Source organism: Gallus gallus, chromosome 5 (genome assembly GCF_016699485.2).
Source record: "Gallus gallus isolate bGalGal1 chromosome 5, bGalGal1.mat.broiler.GRCg7b, whole genome shotgun sequence".
Taxonomy (NCBI): domain Eukaryota; kingdom Metazoa; phylum Chordata; class Aves; order Galliformes; family Phasianidae; genus Gallus; species Gallus gallus.
The window spans coordinates 8,651,026-8,673,219 of NC_052536.1; the positions used below are offsets into that span (position 1 = coordinate 8,651,026).

Below are 22,194 nucleotides of genomic sequence, written 5' to 3' on the forward strand. Positions count from 1 at the left end.
CTGCACTAGGATTTTGTAGGAAAGTGACGCACGGAAGCATTTTAGGCTCCTTGCCACCATTCCATATGGCACTAATAGTGCCACAGAAGTCTTCCAGAGATAAAATAGCCTTTGGAATCTATTTTCATAATAAAAATTGTCTACAGCAAAATCCTTTTTATTTGCCGTGGGGTGGGCGCAAAACAAAATCACAGTTTGAAGAGAATATTTCATGAACTCTCCTAATACTTCACCATGGAGACTGCTGAGAATGGTGACCACTCCTTTGGCATTTGCTTTTGGATAGACTGATGAACAAGAATGAATTCCTGTTACAATACATATTTGCTATTGCAATTTTTTTTTCTTTTTAATTTAGAACCTTGTTTGAACTGAACTTACAGCCATGTTTTAAGCAGCCATCGAAACACTGGTTTATAAGGCACCAGGCTGTTCCTACAACCTGATACTTCAACTAAGCTGCTTTGTAAACAGATACTACTGGTTTTGGAGGCATTTGATTTTGCTTGGTTTCACAGGCTCGTTCTTGCTGAGACCCCAAGAGGTTCAAAACACTAACGCTCCTCAGAGATTTTCATCAAGTTCATCTACGGATTTCAACTACTATTTAAAGGTTCATGCCAAGCATTTTGCTTTCTGGGATGTTCACAGCAAGATGTGTTAACAAAGTCCTTCAGTAACGTCCCCGTCATGGACAGGAGGAAGAGCTGTCACCTGGTCAGATCTCACTCGGGGCAGGTGCTGAAGTGGATAAAGAAGGGTCTGTCTCTGTTTATGGACCACTTCTCCAAGACCTGGAGCTCTGGCATAAGGGCTCAGCTGTGCAGTGTGCAAAGGTGTCTCTGTCATTCTAAGCCTGTAAGTTAGTTAAAATGCACAGTTACTGCTTTCCAGAGAGTTTACTTTTCAGTAAACTTTACTTTTTCTATTTCTCCTTATATTCAGAAACCTTCTGACTACCAGGGACAGGGCTGCCCACTACTTTCTGGCGTTTCTGGTTCAGTAGTGCTGTTCTGATACTCTAAAAGACCTTTTGGTTGTCAAGATTAGCAGGAGTGGGGATGGGGGAATCCTTCCTTTAGTTCTTGTTTATTGCAACTACGGAGCTTATTGCTTCTCCCTACAACTACGGCAGGTGGTGCTCTTGATCCTTCCAATGGTACTTAGGAAGCTCCTGTCGGGTCAGAATTATGCCGTGTGGCAGCAGCTTGCTGCTTTTAACACCGTCTGTTTAAGGAGAGGATCTTTCAGTGTTGAGTGAAGAGGTTTTTTTTATCAGTAAAAGGGAAAGGAGAGGGTAATTTATTTTATTTTATTTTATTTTTTTTAAGTGGAGACCAGTTTTGGGCAGTAAATGAAGAAAAGATCAATACAAAGGCCCCTAGTTGGTATGCACATACTTAGCCACTCTATAATCCACTATGCCCAGTATGTCCCAAGTTCAGATGACTTCGATGCTAGCCGTTCAACCCATAAGTAAAGTATTGGACTTATTCCATTGTAGGGCTCTGTGGGAGTCATTCCAGTTATTCTATGTCCTTCAGTAGGATCATGTGTTCACTTACACGTTGTAAGTTCCCACTGCAAGCACCTCAAAGCTAAGCAGCAGCAACCAGTTTCTGCTTGAGACCTTCAGAATAGCCACTTGCCTGTTTCTCAACTGGCAGCTACAGTCAACACCGAAGACCATGTGCTTGCTGTCATCTCTTGCCAGCTAAACAGGTGATATTTGGAAGTGTGATACATGTCACTCTGCACTTCTGCTCTGTCTTCCAGTTCTTACTCATCCTGTTTCTACATCTTACAACATCTGGATCTGAAAGGCCAGCAGCAACAGAGATGCAAACTATTTTCCAGCTGTTATCAAGCAGATGGTGATTAAAACTGGTGACTGTCGACATATGCCTTTAAAAACAAAACAAGGGAAAATGATTTTAAAAAGAAAAAGAAAGAAAAAGAATGAAAGGCATGAATATTTGAAATAGAAATCACACCTCTCAAGATTCCAAGGTTGAAAACGTTTAGGAAAGTAGTGTTCAAACAAGCAATTCTGAGCAGAGTTTCTAACCTTTGGGAGGAAAAAAGCTGGATGTGTATGCCAGTCATCTGGCTGACTGAATTCCTACCCCAGGTTTTTGGTTTTTTGCAGCTGTTTTCCTGGAAATGTGTGACTGCTCCTTCTTCTGATTTTTTTTTCTCAGAAACAAAGCGTTCCTTAGGCGTTTAGCACGAGGTGAAAAGAATACAGCCCCTTAACTTCTTCTGGCTGTGTTAAGTGCTGCTGTGCCCTGCCTCTTCTGTGCGCACTGCCTGCAGAGATAGCGTACGATGAGGGAGACGCTACGTTTGATCCAAGCCGTTACTCAAATGCACTTGTTTCGTTCTGCGGGCGTTGTTTTGTTGCAGCGCAGCGCGGCCACCAATAGATGGTGCTGTTGGCGCAGTTTTAGTTTCCCATTTGTTTTCTGGTCTGTGGTTGGAATTTGGAGGGAACAAAAAAAGAACAAAACAACAAAATCCCTAATGCTAAGCTTTCATCCAAGATGTTCTGCCCACACTGAACCGGTCACCATTTAACTTTAACCTGAACTGTGGCCCAGGAAATCCTTCAACATAAATAACCTTGGAGGCTGCTATGACCATTTTTGGAACGCGCTCCCTCAATAAATCTGTTACTTTGTTGTGCAATGCTGAAGTGTGTAGTTGTTTCCCTGATTAATTAGGGCAGAAAATAAACTTGCGTGATCAATCCAAGCCGTGACACGTCTCAGCCCTGCCTGGAACGTGTGGGTAAGAGAAGGCCTTGGTGCCTTCTGAGCAGCTCTGCCCCAGGATTTAAGATGCACGCCTGCTCGTCAATCTACTCGCTCTAATGAGATAAGGCTAACGAAGCCTCTAACCGAGGGGTTTAAGCTACCGCGGAACGGCCGTGCTAGGTTAGTAAGGACAGGGCTGAAGAAAGTAAGAAGCCTTCTATCTGACCCTCTGCCCCCACTAAAAACAACAGAAGTGGTTTATGTAATGGTGTTTACTTTATTTCACATATTACCCATGGAGAACAGCTGATACATTCTCTACATCTTTCACCAGTCTGGAATGCAAGATAAAAAAGGTATGGAAGAAGAGTTTAACAACGTTTGACATTCACGATATGAAAAATAGAGGGGATACAATGTTTTAAAATGCCCATATGCAATATATATATATATAAAACGTATAAAAATAAAATGTATTTCCCAAAAAAAGATATAAACAGAACACGACACAGAACAATCTTAAATACCGATACGTATCTCATGATCCACGCACACCGCACTTATAATTAACGAAATCCACGTACGATTGCACTTTTCCTCTCTGTTCAAGTATATCGCAGTCCCCGCAGGGACTGCTCAGTGTCCGATTCCCTGCCGGCTGCGCGGACCGCAGAGGGTAGAGCAGGTGTGCGCCACGTCTCCGCGCCGAGGGCGGACCGCGCACCGCAGCCGGCCGCGGGGCTCCCCTGAGCGGCTCTCCCGGGGCGGAGGGGCCGGGCGGCTCCGCCGGCGACGGAGGCTCGGCCACGGCTGCAGCGGCGGGCCCGGAGCGGGGATCGGCGCCTCCGGCGGCGCCTCGCCCGGGGCGGGGGGCGGCTCCGCGGCCGCGGCCTTCACAGCTTCCCCGCGCCGTCCGTCTGTCCGCGGGGTCCGTGCCGAGCGGGCCGCGGGGTCTCCCGGCTCGGTCTCAGTCCGTCCGTCCGAGGCGACCTCGGCGGGCCCTCAAACTCCGAGGACGGGGGCGCGGGGCTCCGCCCGCACGATCCGGAGGAAACTGTCGGGCAGGGAGCGCCGGCGGCGGCCGTAGCCCTGCGGGCTGATCTTGTTGACGGGGGCGGCGCCGTCTTTCACTTTGTCGGTCAGCTGGTAGAGCTGATGGGCCAGCTTCTGCACCGTGCACGTCCCGAAGCGGCACCCCATGCGGAAGGTCGGGAGGTGGGGGAAGCTGTTAACGCTCTGGCGGTAGCGCTTGACGCGGTTGTGAGCATCCTCCCGGCCGCTGCGAGGGAGGAAGAGAGAGACGGGGCGTGAGACGGTGGGGCCGGAAAGGAGTGAAGCCCACGGGCGCGGGGCGGGGAGCGAGGAGAGCCCCCGGCCGGAGGAGGGCCCGCCCCGACGGCGCGGCCCCGGCTCTGCCCTCCGCCGGGCGGCGGGAGAGGGGCGCGGAGCGGAGCTGAGCCCGCTGCCGAGAGGGAGAGGCCGAGCCGCTGGAGGGCTGTTACTTTATCTGCAGAGCCAGGGCTCGAGTTACTATTTATATTTGAGTTTCGCAGTAAACGCGCTGCTATCTCCCGCCAGCTCGGGGCGCGGGGAAAGGGAGGTGGGAGGCGGCTCCCAGAGCTGCGCAGCTCCTGCGGGACCCGTCCGCGGGGCTCGGGGACGCGCGGCGTGAGGGAGCCCCGGCTCCGCGGATCCGGACGCTTTTGCACCGTCCCGAGCGCGGCGGGGCTGGAAGTTACCTGGGTTGCGAGACGCGGGGATCCTTCACGTCCTGGGTCCGTACGAGCGCCTGCACGTCGGCGGCCGCTCCCAGCGGCCTCACGTCCCGCTTGGCCCGGCTCAGTACCCAGCTCGTCCATCTGCGAGGAGCGCAAGGGAAAGGGACAGCCTGTTAGCGCAAGCCTGCTTGCAGCAGCCAAACCAAATACATTCGAGGGGTGATAATCTGCCAGCGCCGAGATTTTGACATCTGTGGGGGGGGGAGGGGCGGGGGGTTGTTTTCCGAAAGCGTACGGGGCCTTTTAGGATCCGTGCCATTCCCGCGGGGCACGATTCCCTTCCTCTGGTGGCTGCCGGACCCGGCGCGGGGCTCGTAAGCTGGGGGCGGGCGGGGGGTTGCGGTACCATACTCACTTTCGTTTGAACTCTGTGGCTACGTCCACCCTCGCAGCATCCACCCCGAAGAAGGTCGCGGAGCCGAGACAGAGTAGCGCTACGTGAACCAGTTTCATTCTGGCTGAACTCCTGGTGGAACGAGAAGAGAATGATAAGCATGCTTGCTGCTACAAGTCACATCTGTCCTTTTTTTTTCCTCCCCCAGTGGCTCTAGAGCGCTTCCTCCCTCAGGAGAGCCCCCAGGCTGCCGGGAGTTTCGCGTGCGCTCTGAACCCAAAGCGAGTATTTGCTCAGCAACTTAGCGCAGAGTAAATAACTTAGCCTTCAAAACACACGTTTGCCGAAAGCTGCGCTTGCAGTGGCGGCCGAGTACCAGCAGGACGGCCAGAGTACCCCCAGCGGCTCGCATCGGGACCAAGCGAGCGCACGAGACCAGGGGCTGCCTCGGGCGCACCGCTCCGCAGCTCCGACAAGTGCCGCGCCGCCGGGAGGTACCCCCGCCTCTCATCTCCCCCCGCACGCAGAGCTGCGGATCTCACGCTGTGGGCTGCTGCTGTCGCCAAGAGCCAGTGCAGGGCTCTGCAGCGCGACTTCCAACTTCCACACAGCCCACTTCTGGAGATTTTCACTTCTTCTCCACCTCCCTCTTTTTTTTTTTTTTTTCCTCTTAAGAAAAAGGTGCTTACCTGGCAGTGAGGATAATCCACTGAGCCAAATGCTCTCGTAGTAGCGATCCGAAGTGGCACAGTTTCCCGAGGAGCGAGAACTCCTTCTTTGTGTGCGTGAAGTAACCACTGCCGGGCTGCGCTGCTCCGCGCCCTTTTATAGAGCGCCGGGGGGGAAGTGGGAGGACCTCGGCGTGCCCGCCCGGGAGACTCCGCTTTGACACTCACCCCCTCCCCACCCCCCCGGCATTTCGCCATGGGCTGGGGGCGACTCATCCGAGGGTAAAAATAAGAGGACTGTTGGAAATCGTCTCCAACGCCCCCGTGGGTATTTTGCTGATAACGCCAGCTTTCAGATGCGGGTTCGGAGCCGTGGCATACCTTGCACGACTGATAAGCCCCCCGCTCTGATTGACCGGGACGGTGCCTCCAAGTGCCGCTGCAGAACGCCGCCTGCACGTCCGTGCAGGTCCTCATTGCGGGCGCGTTAACTCCGGCCGGGGGGAAGGGGTGAGGGACCGGAGCCGGACCGTGTCAAGGTCCTTCCACATCCATCAGATAGCAAGGCTTCGGCAATCCATATTTGGACAACGCGAGTTACACCGAGCGACTGCAGTGAATGTCAGCTTTCTTTACACAAGTACGGAGGTGACAAATCCGGCGTCGTAAATATTTATGACTCAACCTGGGTGCATTTTTCATCTAATAAAATGTACTTATGTACTTGGCCAATTCAGATTAATAGCAGACCGAAAGGCTTTGGAACGTGGGGGACGAGGGAGCCCTTCTGCTCCTCGTTCCGAAGGGAGCGGCTCGCTTTGGCGCAAGCCCGGGGGGGCGGCACGGGTGCGAGGGCGTTTGGGTCCTCGGTCCGCGGACCTCTGTAGACGCGACCTCCCCTTCACCGCTACACAGCTAAACCGGGATGCAAATATTTGCAGGCTCGGGGTCTCTAGCGGCACCCTCCTGGCTGAGCAGCGCTCAAACCTTTTTTTCCCTCGGCCTTTATCACCTTTGCACCTTGCTCCGTCCGCGCGGAGCCGTGCCCACGGAGGGGTGCTGCCGCCTGCGCCAGCCGTGCCGCTTCCTCCCCCCCGTCGCCGCGTTGCGGCTCAGCGCTCCGAGGGAAATGCCCCCGGCGGCTGCGCCCCGACGCCGGCCGAGCCCCGGAGAGCGCCTCGGGCGGGGGGCCGGCTGGCGCGCGCCGGACGTTTCGCTCGCATCTCGCCGGGAGCGAAGCGTTTCAGAGGTCGGGTGAGGCTGCCCTCTCGACTCTGCCTTTCTAGATAGCCGCGGTCCGTGCTACGCCCCGGACAGGTATGCGCGAGGGGGTGACGGAACCTTTCCCGAACACGGTCGAGGTGCCGCCTCCCCTGCCCGTGCGGGGCAGCTGCTCTCCCCTCGCTGCGCCGCTCTCCTCGCAGCCCCGCCGGGACGCCCCGACCCCCGTGGCCCCGAGCCGCCCGCTGGGCGAGCCCGGAGCCGCCGCCTCGGCGCACCTGCCCGGCGGGCAACGCGAGCGGCGAGAGCCGGACGGCCTCGGGCTTTGCCCCGTCCCCGCCGAGCCGCCGTCGCGCTGCCTGCCCCGCGGGCCGTGCTGCGAAGCAGAAGTGCACCGAACGAGAGGCTGGGCTCCTTCCTCCGGGGGAGGAACGGGGGAAAATAGGTGCTCGAGAAAAGGACGGTGACGCCGGCGGAGCCGCGCGTCGTGACACATCGCGGTGGCTGCTCTTAGGGAGCTCGTAAGGCGGCTCGGCTCCAGAGTACAAACGTGTCCCCGACCGGCAGAATTCGAAACTGAATCTAACTCTTGTGAAGATAAGGCAGGATTTCGTGTCACGGGCATTGCTTAGATTCAATTTAAATCTCCTGTTCCAGTAAAAAGCCACACACTTCCCCAAACGCTGGAAAATCCCTCATTAAAGTCCTTGGCCAAAAGGGAATTGCATTTTGTATACTCTTAGGCAAACAGTGCTGAAAGAATGCTACTTGGTTTAGGAATACCAGTAATCCAAGTCACGTGTGAGTGCCATGCTGATTACAATACCATTGTAGTGACACAAAGTCAGCTCATTCAGCCTCTCGCGGTGGCAAACGTCGGCACAGAATGATCAGACAAGAGGCGGTTTTTTTGCCGGTGAGATTTGTGCGAGAGCTTCGGCAGGTACAGCCGGCTTCAGAGCTAAGGCAAACCACGTCCTCCGTTCGGATGCTCGTTTTGTCCTTCCTAAGCCCTTGCAGTAATACGCGGTTTGAAAACGAGCAGTAAGCACCGCATTTGTGCTGCGAGGTAGCAGCGGGGTCTGCTTTGTAAAAATAACTTTCAAAATAGTTATTTACATTACAAAAAAAGCTCGCACAGAACGGTCCGTGCGGATATTTTTTTTGCAAAATACTATTCGGAGGCGATGGCACACAGTTCAGCAGGACCGGGCTCTTCTCAGAAGGGTCGGCTCTCCTCCAGGTGCCGCCTCGTGGAGAAGCTGGCCTGGAGAGACACCCGGCTCTTAGGCTTGTTTACTGATTAGCTTGGGCACGTCATTCACCCTCTCAGTGTTGCTGTATGTACAGACTTCACAGCATGGAGCTGCTTCTCTAAGCAGGTTTTGAAGATCGGTCGCTCTTTTGTACAGCGTTTTGTTCATGCTGTATTTTGTTCCAAAAGGAAAGGTCTGAAATCTGTGGGCATCAGCTGGGAATCGGTTTGAGACAAATACTCTCTGCTGATTATAGAAGAAAAAAAAAATGTTACTTGAAGCCAACGGGAGTGCTTTTGTACGTTTCAGCTGAGGTTGATTCAAACTTTACTGAATTCATATGCAATGAGTATGACTGTACTTGATTGTACCTCAGGCTGTATGAGATGAGCACAAAGATGATACTAACAGAAGAATGGCATCCTATGAAGGGTGTAAAAACCAGTCCAGTTCCACACACAAAAAGGCCTTGCTGATACTGCACCTTAGGGCACCTTAGTCAGCTTTATCTGTGCCAAGGGACAATTCCATCTCCAGTAGTCAGACTGGAGACGTGATGCTTTTGGTGAGCCTTATGTCTGATAGGTTTGAGCCAACAGCAAACGAAGCCTGCTAAATGAGAGTGGGATGCATATTGACAGGGGAAAGCTGCTCAGGGTCGTGGCTGCTTTCCTGTTCCGGCAAGAGGTGCCACAAAACTGTTGGATGACACTGGATGAAGGGACTGCAGGCTGAATGTGACCTTTGTATTTCCTGAAGGAGTTGACTGTACAAGGTACTGTGAACCTTCACATCTTTTTGGTGCAACATTGTCACTTGTGCACTTTCTGTTTCCTGGGGGCTACTGCTTCGCAGTTCCTCCCCCAGGATAAATAAGGCAGCTGCTAACTGGGTCCTTCCTGGGACCTAGGCCTTGGTGTCTACCCACAGAAGCCACTCTGGGAGCCCATTCGTAGCCTGGTAGGAGGCAGGCTACTCTGCTGGAATACAGGGAATTTTGTTTTTAGTGGTTTGGATAAAAGTTCAGTTTGCTTTGCGTTAGACTTTAGGCGAGCAAACAATGTCTGTTTCACTTCCTCATTTGTCCTATAAGAGTATTAGATTGCTCTCTACCAAAGGGAAGTTAAGGAAGTAAGCTACGGATGACTGAATCCTATTGGAGTCCAGGCAGGTACACAGCCAAACAGCTGTGCTTAGGCCCGGAAGAACAGTGCCCTTCCTGTCACCAGTACCTAAGACGTGCCTCTTCTTGGGACATGCTTTACAGCATGACCAAACTTGGGCTGTATTGGTCAAGGTGGAATAAAGAGCAAGACTGTCCAGTGGGTGCTAGTAGTACTGGGGACTTGGCAAGCAACACTTCTTGATTTAGTATTTATTAGTCCTCTGGGAAAAGTGTTAGGTGATATTCTCCTGCCAGAGGCTGGCTTAAAACAGAAGTGAGGCTTAAGTACTGAGATTTGTTATTACATATTGACCTCTTCTATGGGTGCAGATACGATAACCCTAAGGCCCTGTTTGAGCTCCAAATTACATTTCTTAGTGTCTCTGAACTGTCCCTCCAGGTTTAGCTATGTACAACATTACCCTAAGCTGCTGCTTCATGCTGTTGAGCAGCTGCAGCATCCACCCCCACGGTACTGAGCCTTATCCTTGTCCCACTTCATGGGCAATGCGTGGCTTCATTAAGATTTGCCATCCTTTTTTGCTACTTCAAAAAAAGCCTCAATGTTTTGAAAGCAGCTCTGGGACATTCAGTCACTACTTCAGGATCATGATCCAAGAAGTCAGTGTGTAACTCAAGAAAGGGAATCCCTCAGCTTCTATCTAATTCAGGAATTGACCGACTCCATCGCATGCATCTCAAAAAATATTTTCATTGTTTTCATTACATATTCTGTGTTTTGTTTCGTATTTACTCCCTATTTACTCATCAGGCACTTTTATTAGGTGTAAATCTTTCTACGTGGCATCTGACTCAACAACATTAAACTGTGAAGCTGAGTTCTCCAGGACTGCAGCCCTTCTCTGAAGAGGTACAAGCAAAAACACCGATGATTCTCAAGGCTTCCTGACCAATTTGTGTCTGGGTTAGCAGCAAGGCATTGCATTGCTGTGGTGTCTTGGCTACGTAGGAGGTGTGAGTACTTATTACATGCTTGAAACAAACAGAAACGTCTCTATGACACTGCTAGTGACTGTTTGCTGGATCCTGTGGGATTGTGGACAGCCAGGAGCAAACTCCATGAACTTGCTGCGTTTCCACGTGCACCACAGCTGCCGCGGCTCCTCGCTGTAGTGGAACCGATGCCCTTCGTGTTGTTTGTTCTCTCAGTTCTGTCAAGCAGGACGTACGTGGGACCTTATCGTATCGTTTTGGCAGGCTCTCCGCCAGTTACTGCTGACAGACACCCGTTTATCAGCCGCATCTCTGAGACAAGGCGGCCGGCCCGGCTTTCGAGAGTAAAGAGTCCAAACGGTGCCAGCCTCGTCTGCGCGTTATAAATAGAAGTACGGTATCTGCCGAGCGCTCGACGCACCGCTACGCACGGCAGGCAGGCAGGCAGTGCGGGCTGGAGGCCGGGCAGCGGCGGGGCGCGGCGTGAGAGCCTGCTCGGGGCTCGCTTTGCCCCCGCCCGGCGGCCGGTGCGGGCAGCGGAGGGGTCACAGCGAGGGACGGCCGTGGCCGAAATCCTGCCCCGGTCCTCGGCTGCCTGACAGGCGCCCGGCGGGCACCGCCCGTGAGCCGCGCCGTACCGCTGGGGCCGTTCGGCGGCCCGCCGGCAGCGCCATGTTCCGCGCATCCCGGGCAGGACGTAAACAGGAAACCTGGAAACGCGAGCCCGCATCCCCGGGGCAGCGCTCGCCGCCGGGTTTATCCCCGCGCGGGAGATGCGGTGCGACGACCCCGCCCGCGGCTCCTCTCAGGAAAGGTCCCCTCGGGAGCGGCAGTGCGGGACTGGCGCCGGGAGGCGAACCGCTCCGCTCCGCTCCGCTCATCCGCTGGGTTTTGGGCAGCGCTCGGGGGCACCGCCGCGCCACGAGCCCGGCCCGCCAGGGGCTGAGGAGGACGCGGTGCAGCCCCGTGCCCGGGGTCGGGCGCCTCGCCGGGCGGAGCGCTCGAGCCGCGCCGAGGGGACAAAGCCCGCCGCGGGCAGGAGGGCCGGGCGCGAGGCGCCTCGTTTCGCGGCGACGCGGCAGCGCGGGCAGCGGGAGCCCTGAGGCGGGCAGCGGGAGCCCCTCGCCCGGCCCGGGGCAGCGCGGGGCCGTAGCCGCGTGCCGCCCGCAGCCCACGCCCAGCCCGGCGGGGTCACGGCGCAGCGGCTCGGCGGCGCGCAGGCGCACGGAGCGCCGCGCCTCCAACATGGCTGAGGTGGTGCCGCTTCTTCTGCGGCGGGCGCGCGGCGGAGGATGCTGAGCCTCCCGGGATCCGCCGCCGCAGCAGGGGTGGTGAGGCCCGAGGCGCGCCCCTCGCAGCCATGGCCAGGCTGGCCGACTACTTCATCGTGGTGGGCTATGACCACGAGAAGACAGGTAGGTGTGGCTGCGCGCGGGGCCGCTCCGCGGCGCCTGGCCTCTTCCCCCCTCCCCTCGCTCCTGCCCGGTCCCGGCCCCCTCCCGCCTCCGGTCGGGCCGCGGGAGGAGGAGACTCCGCGCTCACCGCGCCGCCGGAGGGGGCGGCCTCGCCCCGCGGGGGCTCTTCGGGCCGAGGGGGCGCGGGAGGGGTCGGCGCCCCTTCGCGGGGCGGAGCGGCCCGGGAGAGCGGAGGGGCCGTTCCCCGGGCCGGGCTTCTGCCGGCGGGAAGGCGGCCGCGGCGCTGCCCACCTGGCCGAGCCCCGCGCTGGGGCGCGCCTCGCGGCCTCGCCCCGACAGCGGCGGGGGTTCCCTCGGGATAGCGGGGAACGTGCGAGCTGCCCACGCGGAGCTGCGGCCCCCGTCCCGAGCGCCAGGCTGTGGCCCGTCCCGCCTCCCTGCAGGGCAGCGGCCCTAAGTGCCGCTGCTCCCCGGCCTGCTTTGTGCTGAGCGCTACCACGCGTGCACACGCCGCCTCCGAGGGACGTTGCGGGCCGGCCGGGTTTTCGCCACGTGTTACCGGGGCGTGCGGCTTATCAGTAATTGAGAAAGGCCGTCGCTAACCTCGGGAAGTGCTGTGGCATTCGGTGCGCTCTTTAGGAACGGGTGCTGTTCTTAGAAAATCGTTGTGGTTTTTATCTGCTTTGATGAAAGGAAAGTGGTGCTGTCTGTTATCGTTCTGTGGGTAAAGAGAAGTTTCTGTTGTGTAAGTTTGTGTTACGATAACATCGCATTTCGACGCCTCAGGTTGGGTATAGAAACAGATTTGCAAATGATGTGATTGTCAGCTGGTACATCTGTGTGCTGGGTGCTTCAAGAGATCCTTTGAGTGTACAGCGTCAATAAAGCAGTACTTTAAAGGGTTGAATGTCCTTTATTTTACCTGGCTGTGCATCAAACAGCACCAGTTTGTTACTCTGAGTGATTCTCTGAAGTAGCGGCTGCCCGGAGTCTGCGTTGGTTCATTGTGAAGGAGTGGGTAATCAATTATTAGAGTAAGATCTCTTTATCTTTCCTAAAAGATAACATCAAGAGAAAGTGTGATAATTGTCTTTAAAGATACAGTAGCTCACAAAATTCCACCGAGGTTCTCCCGGACTGTACCGTACCAGCATTATTCTCCCCTCAATTGTGACGTGGTTCCCCCTCTGCTCCCTTTGGAAATAAACTTGTCTGAACTGTGGAGGCAAAATCATGAAAGGTTTGGTATGGAGGATGCTTTGTTAAAAAAGACGCTCTGCTCTCTCCTGTTGGGAGCATTTTGCAGCATTCTCCCCTGCAGCAATAGAGAGCCCAAGTCAAAACAACCAACCAAAAAATCCAAGGGAGTTTGTAAGTTGGAGACAAAGCAAGCTGCCTTCCTAAAGACTCTGACTGATCTGATGGAGCCACTGTGTGACATAAAGTTGCAGATTACACTGGGAAGCTTTATGATGGTAAAATGTTTTCATCTGTAGCATTTAAGCATGTGTTTAGCTTCCTGTGCATAAATGGTTTCATTAAGTTTATTAGAATTGCTCCTTTGTATGAAGTCGTACACATCCAAACATAACTCCAGAATCTTAATTTTAGAAGTTCATGCTTAGAAAATAACTGTTTAGACTTCATTATTTGGATTACTTCTTGTTACTTGAATGCTTTGTACTAAAAATGTTTGAAGAAACAGCATTCTATTGGAGACCAGGCATGCATTGTTTTCCAAATTCCTTTACCCCCACATGCAGTCCCATAACACATGGAGTACTGACCTTTCTTTTTTCTCGTGAATGCATGGTTTACTTGATGTGTTTATGCTTCCTTGTTCATGAGAGAGCAGAGGGAAACATTTCAAGGATTCTAGACTTATTACCTATGAAGCTCTGAAGTTTTGTTTTTGTTTTCTTTCCTCCCCTCCTATCTTCTGCAGTGTTCTGGCCTGGTTTAAATACATTTGATTTGAATGTTGAGTATAATTACATTTTATACTGTTTTTCAGGGATAATCTCAGGAATGTCTGTGTAAGCAAGCAAACAAAAATCCTTCTCTCTTCCTCGACCTGTATGGCAGCAGCAGTTTGGATAATATGCACTTGAAGTTAATAATGAAGGATGTTTATATTAACAACTGTTAGGCCAAAAAAAGCTCTCCTTCCTCTGCTGTCTGTCGTTCTATAGCAGCCATCATTTGTCCCAACTTCACATGGATTAAACAGACTTATTTACATCTGCCAGTATCTACAGTGTACTGAAAATGCATCTAAGGAGTACTGCTTTCTTGCATAGATTATCTAGCTTTATTCAAAAACGTTCACTATACCTATTTAATATCTTGTGCAGTTTAGGAGCAGGTTTCTGTTTTCCTATTGTAGGAAAACTTTGATGTTAGCAATTCTTATCCAAAACAATAAAAGAACTACTTCTTTCTTCAGATAAACTGAAAGGAGCATCCTGTGAAGATCCACGTCTCAAACATTCTCAAGTTCATTTCTATTATCCTTTGCATCCATGTCAATTGTTATTACTACAGTCCTAGTGTTGCCATCCCTGTTGTGTTAAATCTTACCTTTATTTGTGTTAACACTGCTGGACCTTTTGATGACATGCTCTAGGATGCTGACCTATCAAAAAGAGCCATTTTGCTGAATATTTTGCCTGTTTTTTTTCCCATTGCCTCTGGGTTATTCTTCTATTTAATTTTTTTTAACCAAGTTGGCTCACCAGGGTATCAAGGAGTGCAGGATCAGCATAAAGGAGGAGTGTAGGTCAGCCTGAATTTCCATCAACTTGAATTGTCCTAGAACCATGAGCACAAAACTGATGGTCGGGTGCCTCAGGTTCCTCACTTTGGAAGAAGCAGCGGTTGCCTCAGAGCAGGTCAGGTGGTTTATTCAGGTCTGTCAAGATGCACAGAGGTTCAGCCTGAGTGCGGAATGAGCTTTGCCATCTACCACCCAATAGTCAGTAGACTTCCAGGCACACAGAAAGTTAAGGAAAAATCTTTTCCAGGAAAGGTGATCTAATTCACCTGGGTTTTTTATTTATTTCAGAAGCAGTTGACAGTGTTCCCATTTAAAAAATACTTTGTATCTTTCACCATGAAGATAAGCCAATTGCTGCTGTGTGTTGTAAGAACGCATTTTGAACCACTGTGAAGAATTGTGATGGCAGTAGCTCCTATTGCAGCTCTGTGTTCAGTGTCCTTACGGAGTTGGAGAAACTGGATTTAATAAATCTTTCCTGCTGATTTTTAACAGTGGTGATGTGAGGGATTTCAGTGATGCACTGAGGTTGATCTCTTTACCGTGTTTATTTTGCATTCACCTGGACCTTTGCTAAGGTAGATAAGGACATTTGTCTCCAACGTATCTGCACAATATAAAGCTATTATGTAACTTGATACTGAAGGGTTTTTGAAGGGAAGAGACGTGCTAGAAAATGTCAGCTCTGGATTAAAAGCAAAGCAAAATCTGGGAGATATGATCGTATATCCCTTTTCTTGTTGCATGGAGTTTGAAGTGTGTTTGATGTGTTTCACCAGATATTCCCAATTAATTTGTTTGCATAACAGAACGTGGATGGGATTTAGGAAGAATACAGATGTTTGCAGAGATCACAGGAGGGCATGAGAAAATGCCTTTCTGTTTTGTTTGGTTCTGTTTTTGCTGGTAAAAACCATACTCATAACCTTATCACTTGAGTTTACATACGGTGCTACATGAAAAAGGTAGAAGAGCCAATGTTTTATCTTCTTTGCTCAGGAACTGGAAGGTAAGGTTAGAGAAGAGGGAACTAAATACTGAATTTGTTTATTCTGCCTGCACACCCGTAATGGTTTTGATATAGGAAGCTGTTGTGTACTCAGCAGTTAACTGTGAAATCCTGAGAGAGGGGGAGAAAATGTTTTCTATGAGACTTGGCCGCTGTAGGAAGAGAGCCTGCTGCTTTTTGTCCTTGCTGTACGTAGTTGTAGTGTGTACGACAGAAGGTGTGAGGCTTGTAAAAGCATAGCAGTTTTATTTGACTGTTGTCATAACTGATAAATGCTGATATAATGTGTAGGCTCTGTTGTGGTTGTTCCTGTTATAATTTTTATCAACTTTTCAGGGAAACGTTTCTTGTGTTGCGTAGTCTCCTATCTTAGTGGATTTTGAAAGTAGACAAGTGGTTACTGATAGAGTGAGATAAATTCCTGAACAGAGTCATCACATTTGGTGACTTTTTTTTCCTGTAGGCGAATTTTCCCTGTGAAGGAATATTCCTTTCATACTAATATGGTAAGATTTTGGGGGGTATTGTATATTCACAGTTGGGCGTTCTCGTGGGCTAGCACGTATTTAAGGAGTGGGTGATTTCTTGGGGTCTTGTTATGCAGTCTTTGTAAAATAGAAAAAGTAGAAAAATAGGGACATCAGTGGCTTTCTTACCTGTGTTGGGACTTAATTTGGTTCAAGTGCAATCTTGATCTGAACATGCCAATCTCTGAGTGAAAAAGGACCCTAAAAACTAGGTTCTTCCATTCTGGGGCACACAAATTATTGTAACTGTACTTCAGGAAAGCATCAAGTGTGCTATTGGAACTGAGTTGGAATGCAAATATGTATGTGTCTTTGTGTTGGTAGGAGGTTACTGTAGTTGGGTATGACTGTAGAAGGGTGGATGTGAGTGCCCTAAACATTTCTTAAGCAAGTTAGTTGCTCTACTGTAAGAAATTGCATCTTGTGACTTTGTTTTTGCTTGGGTTATTCTTTCAGTACTACAGTCTCCACTACACTATAATGAAATGCAATGAGAAAAGCACTTTCCCATTACATGTGGATGGCTTTTTTTTTTTCCCCGGTGAGATAAGGCTATCTTAAAAACTACTTGCAGGGGATAAAACTCATTTTTTTTCTGGTAGCATTTCTTCACTGAATGTATTCAGCCTATTTATTCTAATATATAAAAAGATGGACTCTTGTTTTGATTTATAGGTTCACTAGCATTTCAGGAAAAAATAACATGACTCAGTATAACTTTTCTTTCCCTTGAACCTCTGCTAATTAATCTTGGATTTGAAACTCTTTACTCAGTTGGTCTTGCCTGCATCATAGCCGTAGTAATAACATTATTTTCAATCTTTCCATTTAAACATTCCAGCCAAGGTCCACATTTATGGTATAAGTTATCTTTGTTTCCTCTAAAACATAAGGATGCAGGCTCAGTTGAGGGAAGTAACTTTCTTTGGAGATATTTCAAGGCTAAATGGTAATAAAGAAACTTGCTCTCCTTGTCTGTCCTGGATTAGCATTCTGGATTATCTAACAAAAAAAACACTTTTCATGCAGTGTGTTTGTGAAAAACAGTTTGTTATGCAAGCCCAAATACTGTTTAAGTACTGGCTTTCTATAACCGCAAGCATATTTTTCAGTGGGGGACAATGAGAGTGACATTTAACTCCTCCAACATCTCAAGCATAATAGTCTTGTCTCACAACAGCGGGGTAGATAATTATTTTGCTGTAGCAGTTTACTGACATGACTTTAAAATACCAACCACCTCTCCACCTACTGATACTTATTAAGTAAAAAATGAAGGAAAACCAGAGTTACTGTGGAAAGTGAAGATGATGAAGCAGTAGATTCAGTTCTCAGCTTTGATAACACCAGTGAAAGTTGAGTCTTACAAATATATACTGCTAACTAGGAAGCCCTCCTTTGATTCATCTCTTAACTTACTCTTGAGCAGTAGCGTAAGATCTTGGAGCTCATTGCTTATAGAGTGAAAGTATTTTTAATTTCTAATGATGAACTCTATTGATGGAATTAATTTTCTTCTGTTTGGTGTTCTGGAGCTTATATTCCAGTTATATGAATCTGTTGAAATAAACTATTCCTTTGGTGCTGGTGCCAGTATATTCTGAAGTCAAGGACAATCCAATTAGTGTTGATTGGGATTTGGCAGCTGAATCCCAGCTCACTCTGTTAGTGACTGATTACATGGTGATTTCATGTCTCTAACATTTACAGTTTTCCATTTTCTGCAGATCGTATGATATGAAAGGATGGCATCAATGAACACAGTTCCACTTTGTTTGCTTTGTAGTACTCCAGGCCTTGAGGTAACTACGACAAAATAATCACAAATTTTCTATTAAACTGGACATAAGTAGCATGCTTCATGCCACAGCCAGAACCAGCATTGGTGACAGTGCACTCACTCTGAAGTTTTGTGTAGGTGTGGTAGAGGAATGTTAATATACAGAAGGTATAAAATCCTCATAATCCTGAATGCAAATTTGGGACAGCAGCATATAAGACTACATTGGACTCTAGAAGGCCTCAGTGGGTAAAAAGAGGCAAAAGAATGTTACTGAGGTTACAGAATCTTGAAGATTAATGTAGGATTAACATCCTTTTAATGTGTCCTGAATGTATGTTCAAAGGATTGAAAAACACACTTCAAATAAAACAATCATTATCTTACACTTGGGTAGGTCTTTGGCCAGGCTGGAGATGTCTATTTAAAGGGCGTGATTTATATGTTGTACTTGATGAAATAGGAACTCAAATGAAGATGAGACGTTCTGGTGTAGTATTTCAGAGATACTTAAAATTCAAAAGAATGGTGATTCTTTCTAGAGTCTTGAATTTGGTTGTGGAAAAATGTGCTTTGGGAAATGAATTCTAAATATCAGCAGTATTGCTTGTTGTCAGTTGGCAGCATCCTCTTTGAGCTCAGTAATGGGCTGTGGTTCACGTTCACGTGGCTTGAGAATCCTTGCTCTGTAGGGGGTGACTCTCTCAGGGGGTGACTCTTCCTGCTTGCTCTGCTTGGTGGCTGATAAGACAAGCTTTGGATATTTCATTTTAGATTAAATCTTCAGATGTTTAGTGGTTAAAATAAATAAATATATATAAATGGTTAAAATAAATATCTGTCCATCGCATAAACACAAAGGGCAGGTAATGCTTATGGCTGTGAGCTGTTTGCGTATCTAAAAAGCATTGCACTTGTAGCACAGTAAGCCTTGTAGTTTCAACACTGCATTAATGAACACTTCATTTGCACATTTTCACTGTGTATGTTTAACATATGCATTTGTGCTCTGGATAAAGAAATGTAGGTGTTGGTCCGTGAGTTTTGTTCTATGAAATACAAATAAATGGCAGTATATACTACTAACAAAATACTGTTTACTTCTGAAAAAGTACAGGGTTGTGGTCTTGGCTATTTGCAAAGCATAAAGATAACTGCAATCCACATTAATATTTTAAATGCTGGTGAATGGACACAGTGTAATTTTTAAGTAACTGTAAATTAGGAAATTGTTTTCTAATGGTATTTACAAAGTATGTTTTGTAGGAATGCAAACCTGTTTTATTCCTGTAGTGCTATTTCTCCGTAAGTAGTCTCTTTTCTCCTCCCAAAATCTATAGTAGTTCTGTGAAGCTTGTGCAGTGACTAAACTTCTACTATTCTGTATTGTTGGTATATGCTGCTTATGACCTGTTTAATACAGGTCATCTTAGTAGTAGGCACCAGAGCTTTTCAGTGTCATAGAATCATAGAATCGCTAAGGTTGGAAAAGACCCACCATCCAGTCCAACCATTTGCCCTTCACCAATGGTTCTCGCTAAACCATGTCCCTCAACACAACATCCAAACTCTCTTTGAACACCACCAGACTCGGTGACTCCACCACCTCCCTGGGCAGCCCATTCCAGTGCCTGACCACCCTTTCAGAGAAGTAGATACTTAGGTCATCTTAGTAGTAGGCACCAGAGCTCTTCAGTGTCCTTTCCTCCTGATCTGTAACTTGTGAAGGAGAGAGAAGTGAGGTTTTTGTAAAGCAGTTTAGCCTGGTGCTTCTGTCTGAGCAATAGATTGGGCCCTGAGCGTAGCTAAAGCACTGTTTGGGTTCCTTGTTAAAGGAGAGTTGTTAAAGCACTGCCTTTGATTTTTGGGAAGGCTGAAAATGCATGTTCATCATGGTCAGCAAGTTTCATCAGTGGTAGACAGTCCAAGGTTTGGCATGCATACTTTTAATGGTGTTTCTAAAACTGAAGTTAACTAAGTGTATGCACAGGATGAAGTGATAGTTTTCAGCAGAAAAGCAGCAAGAAGAATGAGGGGTGTTCACATCCCTAACCATCGCAGTGGGTTTTAGTGGGACTGGAGTGCCAAGGCTGTGCTGTGTCAGCTGTGATGGCACTGTAACCTGGCAGGACAGCCAAAGCAACTGTCATGTTTTCTCAGTTACAGGCAACTGAGAAGAAAACAAAACCATGCAGACCCACATGTTTGCAATTTGGAATTCAAACTCTTATTTCAAAAGATTCTCTTTCCTGTTTGATTAATCTGCAAAAATAATGATACTGAGTTTGCCCCTGAATAAACAGTGTTGATTCAAGCCGTGATACTTTTATAAGGTTGTTGTTTCAGTGCTGTGTTTTCCAAATATTTTGTTTATAGTGTTTATTGTGAAGAGAGATGAGATCATACATATTTCACAGAATATCCTTGCAGAGGCCATTTTTATTATTTTGTTCTCTTTTGCTACATGGCCATGCTTTTGGAAGAGGCAAGACGGTCACTTGAAGCTTTTTACCTTTTGTGTGCATGTAGTCTTGAAATGTATCCAGAAAACACGTTTTCTAGCCTTGTCAGATGTTTTTACTTTGTTTATAAATTATTTTTGCTTGTGTGTTTTCCTGCTTGTGTATTGATTTCTTTATCTTTTATGAAGTTATGGTCCATTTTTAGAATACTGCTTTCAAGAATATGTGGCTTCACTGGTCAATTCTCTAGATGTGGTCTGTACTTTCAGTAGTCTCTATTCTTGATAGTCTAGTAGAAGACAAAAGATAGTGTTGAAACAGGTCCTGTGTAGCCTTGGTATCTGTATCTGTGAATGTTATGAAAGAGTGGATAGCACCTCTGGGAATCATCTGATCCATTCTTTTCCCCCAGGTCACGATTGACTTTGGCTTTCATTGGCCTTGCTGGGTGTCTGTCTAAGTCATTCTGAGAAACCCCCGGTGACAGCAGGTTCATGGCTTCCAGTGACAGTCTGTTCTAGTGCTTCTCTGACCTCTAGAAGAGCTTTCAGAGTATTTAACTCAAGCACTTTTTTGGTGCTGTTTTAAGCTTATTATTCTCCTTGAAGTGTGGTGACCAAACTGCACATGGTAATTTACGTGAAGTCTTGCCAATACTGCGAGTGACACTTGTTATTTCCTGGCTGTGTAGGCAGTTCTAGTGTGTAGACATCACTGTGATTTTTTTTTCTCTTTCCCACACAACACTTATGCTTCCTTAGCGTTCTACTTTAACTTCTGCATCCCTTTTAACCAAGCTGCTACCCAGTTAATTGGCCTTCCTGCGTGTGTGCAATTGACTGTAAGACTAAATTTTAAAGAGTTAGTGTATTTGGGGAAATCAATTTAGCAGTTTATTTTGCAAGCAGCAGAATTAAGTGACATCTTTCTGCATGTTTTTGTCTTCTCTTATACATGCCGAGTAATGCTTCTCCTGGAGAAGCAACAAGGTGCCTCCAGTGCTTAATTTTTTTAAGCTCTGGTTCACTGGCCTTTGTGATTGGGGTTAAAGGCACTTAATCACATCGACCTTACTTTGATAGGAAACCTATCCAGAAGTGGTATTCTTAGTTACAAAGACTCAACTGACTCTTATTTGGAAGACTACATACTTTCCTTTGCAATAGAGGCATTAAGCTACTGTATGCCCCACTTAGTATTCTGAGCTGGCTGCAAGTTAACAGAACATAACTTATTTTGGGCTCAGATTCAAGCGGTACTTAATTGTTTGCTAGAATGTGGATGCAGCACTGTTTTCTTCAATTATGCTCTATTTTCAAGCAAGCAATTCCTTTGGTTTCTTAGAACTGCAAAGTGTGGGCTGAGGATTGTTTTCTAATTTTTTTTTACTGCTAATGATGCACGCTCTGGAAATGCATTTTGACTTTAGAATCTTGGCAACGTGGCTTGTTTCTGGGGAGGGAGAATGCAGTAAGGGAATATGTCACTTTGGGTTACTGGGACAATAAGCACAGCATCATATTTTATTCTTGCAGTACATTTTTAAGAGAATTATCTCCAACTGAAGGAATGTACTCATTGTTTAATTCACAAACAAGTGTTTATTATAAAACTGTTTATTTTTTTCATGTTTTTCCATAAGTATTTACCAGCATTTGCTGTAGTTGTATAGGTATGCATGGAGATCAGGTGGAATAATGTTACCTTTCATGGAAAAAAATAGAATTCACGTGATAGGAAATGGAGCTTTTGTTCTGAACTGACTGCTAGTGTTAGGAGGACTAGTAATGCACAGTGACATTTCAGGTGTTTCAAAGCTCATGTGTGCAGATTTAAATGAAATTTGATGCAATATTTTTCATCTCTCTTAAAAATGACTGCGTTCTTTGTGTTGATCCCCACTTAGTTTAAGTCACTTTGGCAGCTGCATTCTTGTGAGAGGAGGGGGTGAAATAAACTGTTAACCTTTGAAAGTTGCAATACAAACAAATACTGTTCAACCTGTGGAAATTTGTGGATGTTCCAAACAATGGTGTTAATTTTGATTGCCTTTTTGAAGTCAGCCTATTCTTTTTGTTCTTGATTTGGAAACT

The 22,194-nt window shown here is 48.1% G+C and overlaps 2 protein-coding genes across 5 annotated transcripts in view; one reads left to right on the forward strand and one right to left on the reverse strand.

Moving 5' to 3' along the window:
* Positions 1 to 3,013: 3,013 nt before the first annotated feature.
* On the reverse strand, positions 3,014 to 5,670 carry ADM (adrenomedullin). Its single transcript, XM_015286460.4, has 4 exons — positions 5,558 to 5,670; positions 4,890 to 5,000; positions 4,496 to 4,615; positions 3,014 to 4,035 (listed from the first exon to the last, which is right to left on the reverse strand). Exons 2-4 carry the CDS (start codon positions 4,985 to 4,987, stop codon positions 3,759 to 3,761), a joined length of 495 nt encoding a protein of 164 aa, XP_015141946.1. The 5' UTR covers positions 4,988 to 5,000; positions 5,558 to 5,670; the 3' UTR covers positions 3,014 to 3,758.
* Positions 5,671 to 11,350: 5,680 nt separating this feature from the next.
* SBF2 (SET binding factor 2) overlaps positions 11,351 to 22,194 on the forward strand; it is a 232,491-nt gene continuing 221,647 nt past the window's right edge. For all 4 annotated transcript variants that reach the window (XM_015286380.4, XM_015286382.4, NM_001012895.4 and 1 more), the window contains exon 1: positions 11,351 to 11,547. In XM_015286380.4, the coding sequence (XP_015141866.1) occupies positions 11,493 to 11,547 (55 nt within the window). In that variant the 5' untranslated portion in view covers positions 11,351 to 11,492. The remainder of the gene's footprint in view (positions 11,548 to 22,194) is intronic.

What these genes read in the sequence shown, in the direction of transcription:
- ADM (XM_015286460.4), bottom strand. Translation starts at nt 4,987, where the DNA reads ATGAAACTGGTTCACGTAGCGCTACTCTGTCTCGGCTCCGCGACCTTC. An exon ending in GCCACAGAGTTCAAACGAAA is followed by an intron (nt 4,616 to 4,889) that starts GTGAGTATGGTA and finishes CGCTCCTCGCAG; the next exon opens with ATGGACGAGCTGGGTACTGA. An exon ending in CCCCGCGTCTCGCAACCCAG is followed by an intron (nt 4,036 to 4,495) that starts GTAACTTCCAGC and finishes CCTCCCTCGCAG; the next exon opens with CGGCCGGGAGGATGCTCACA.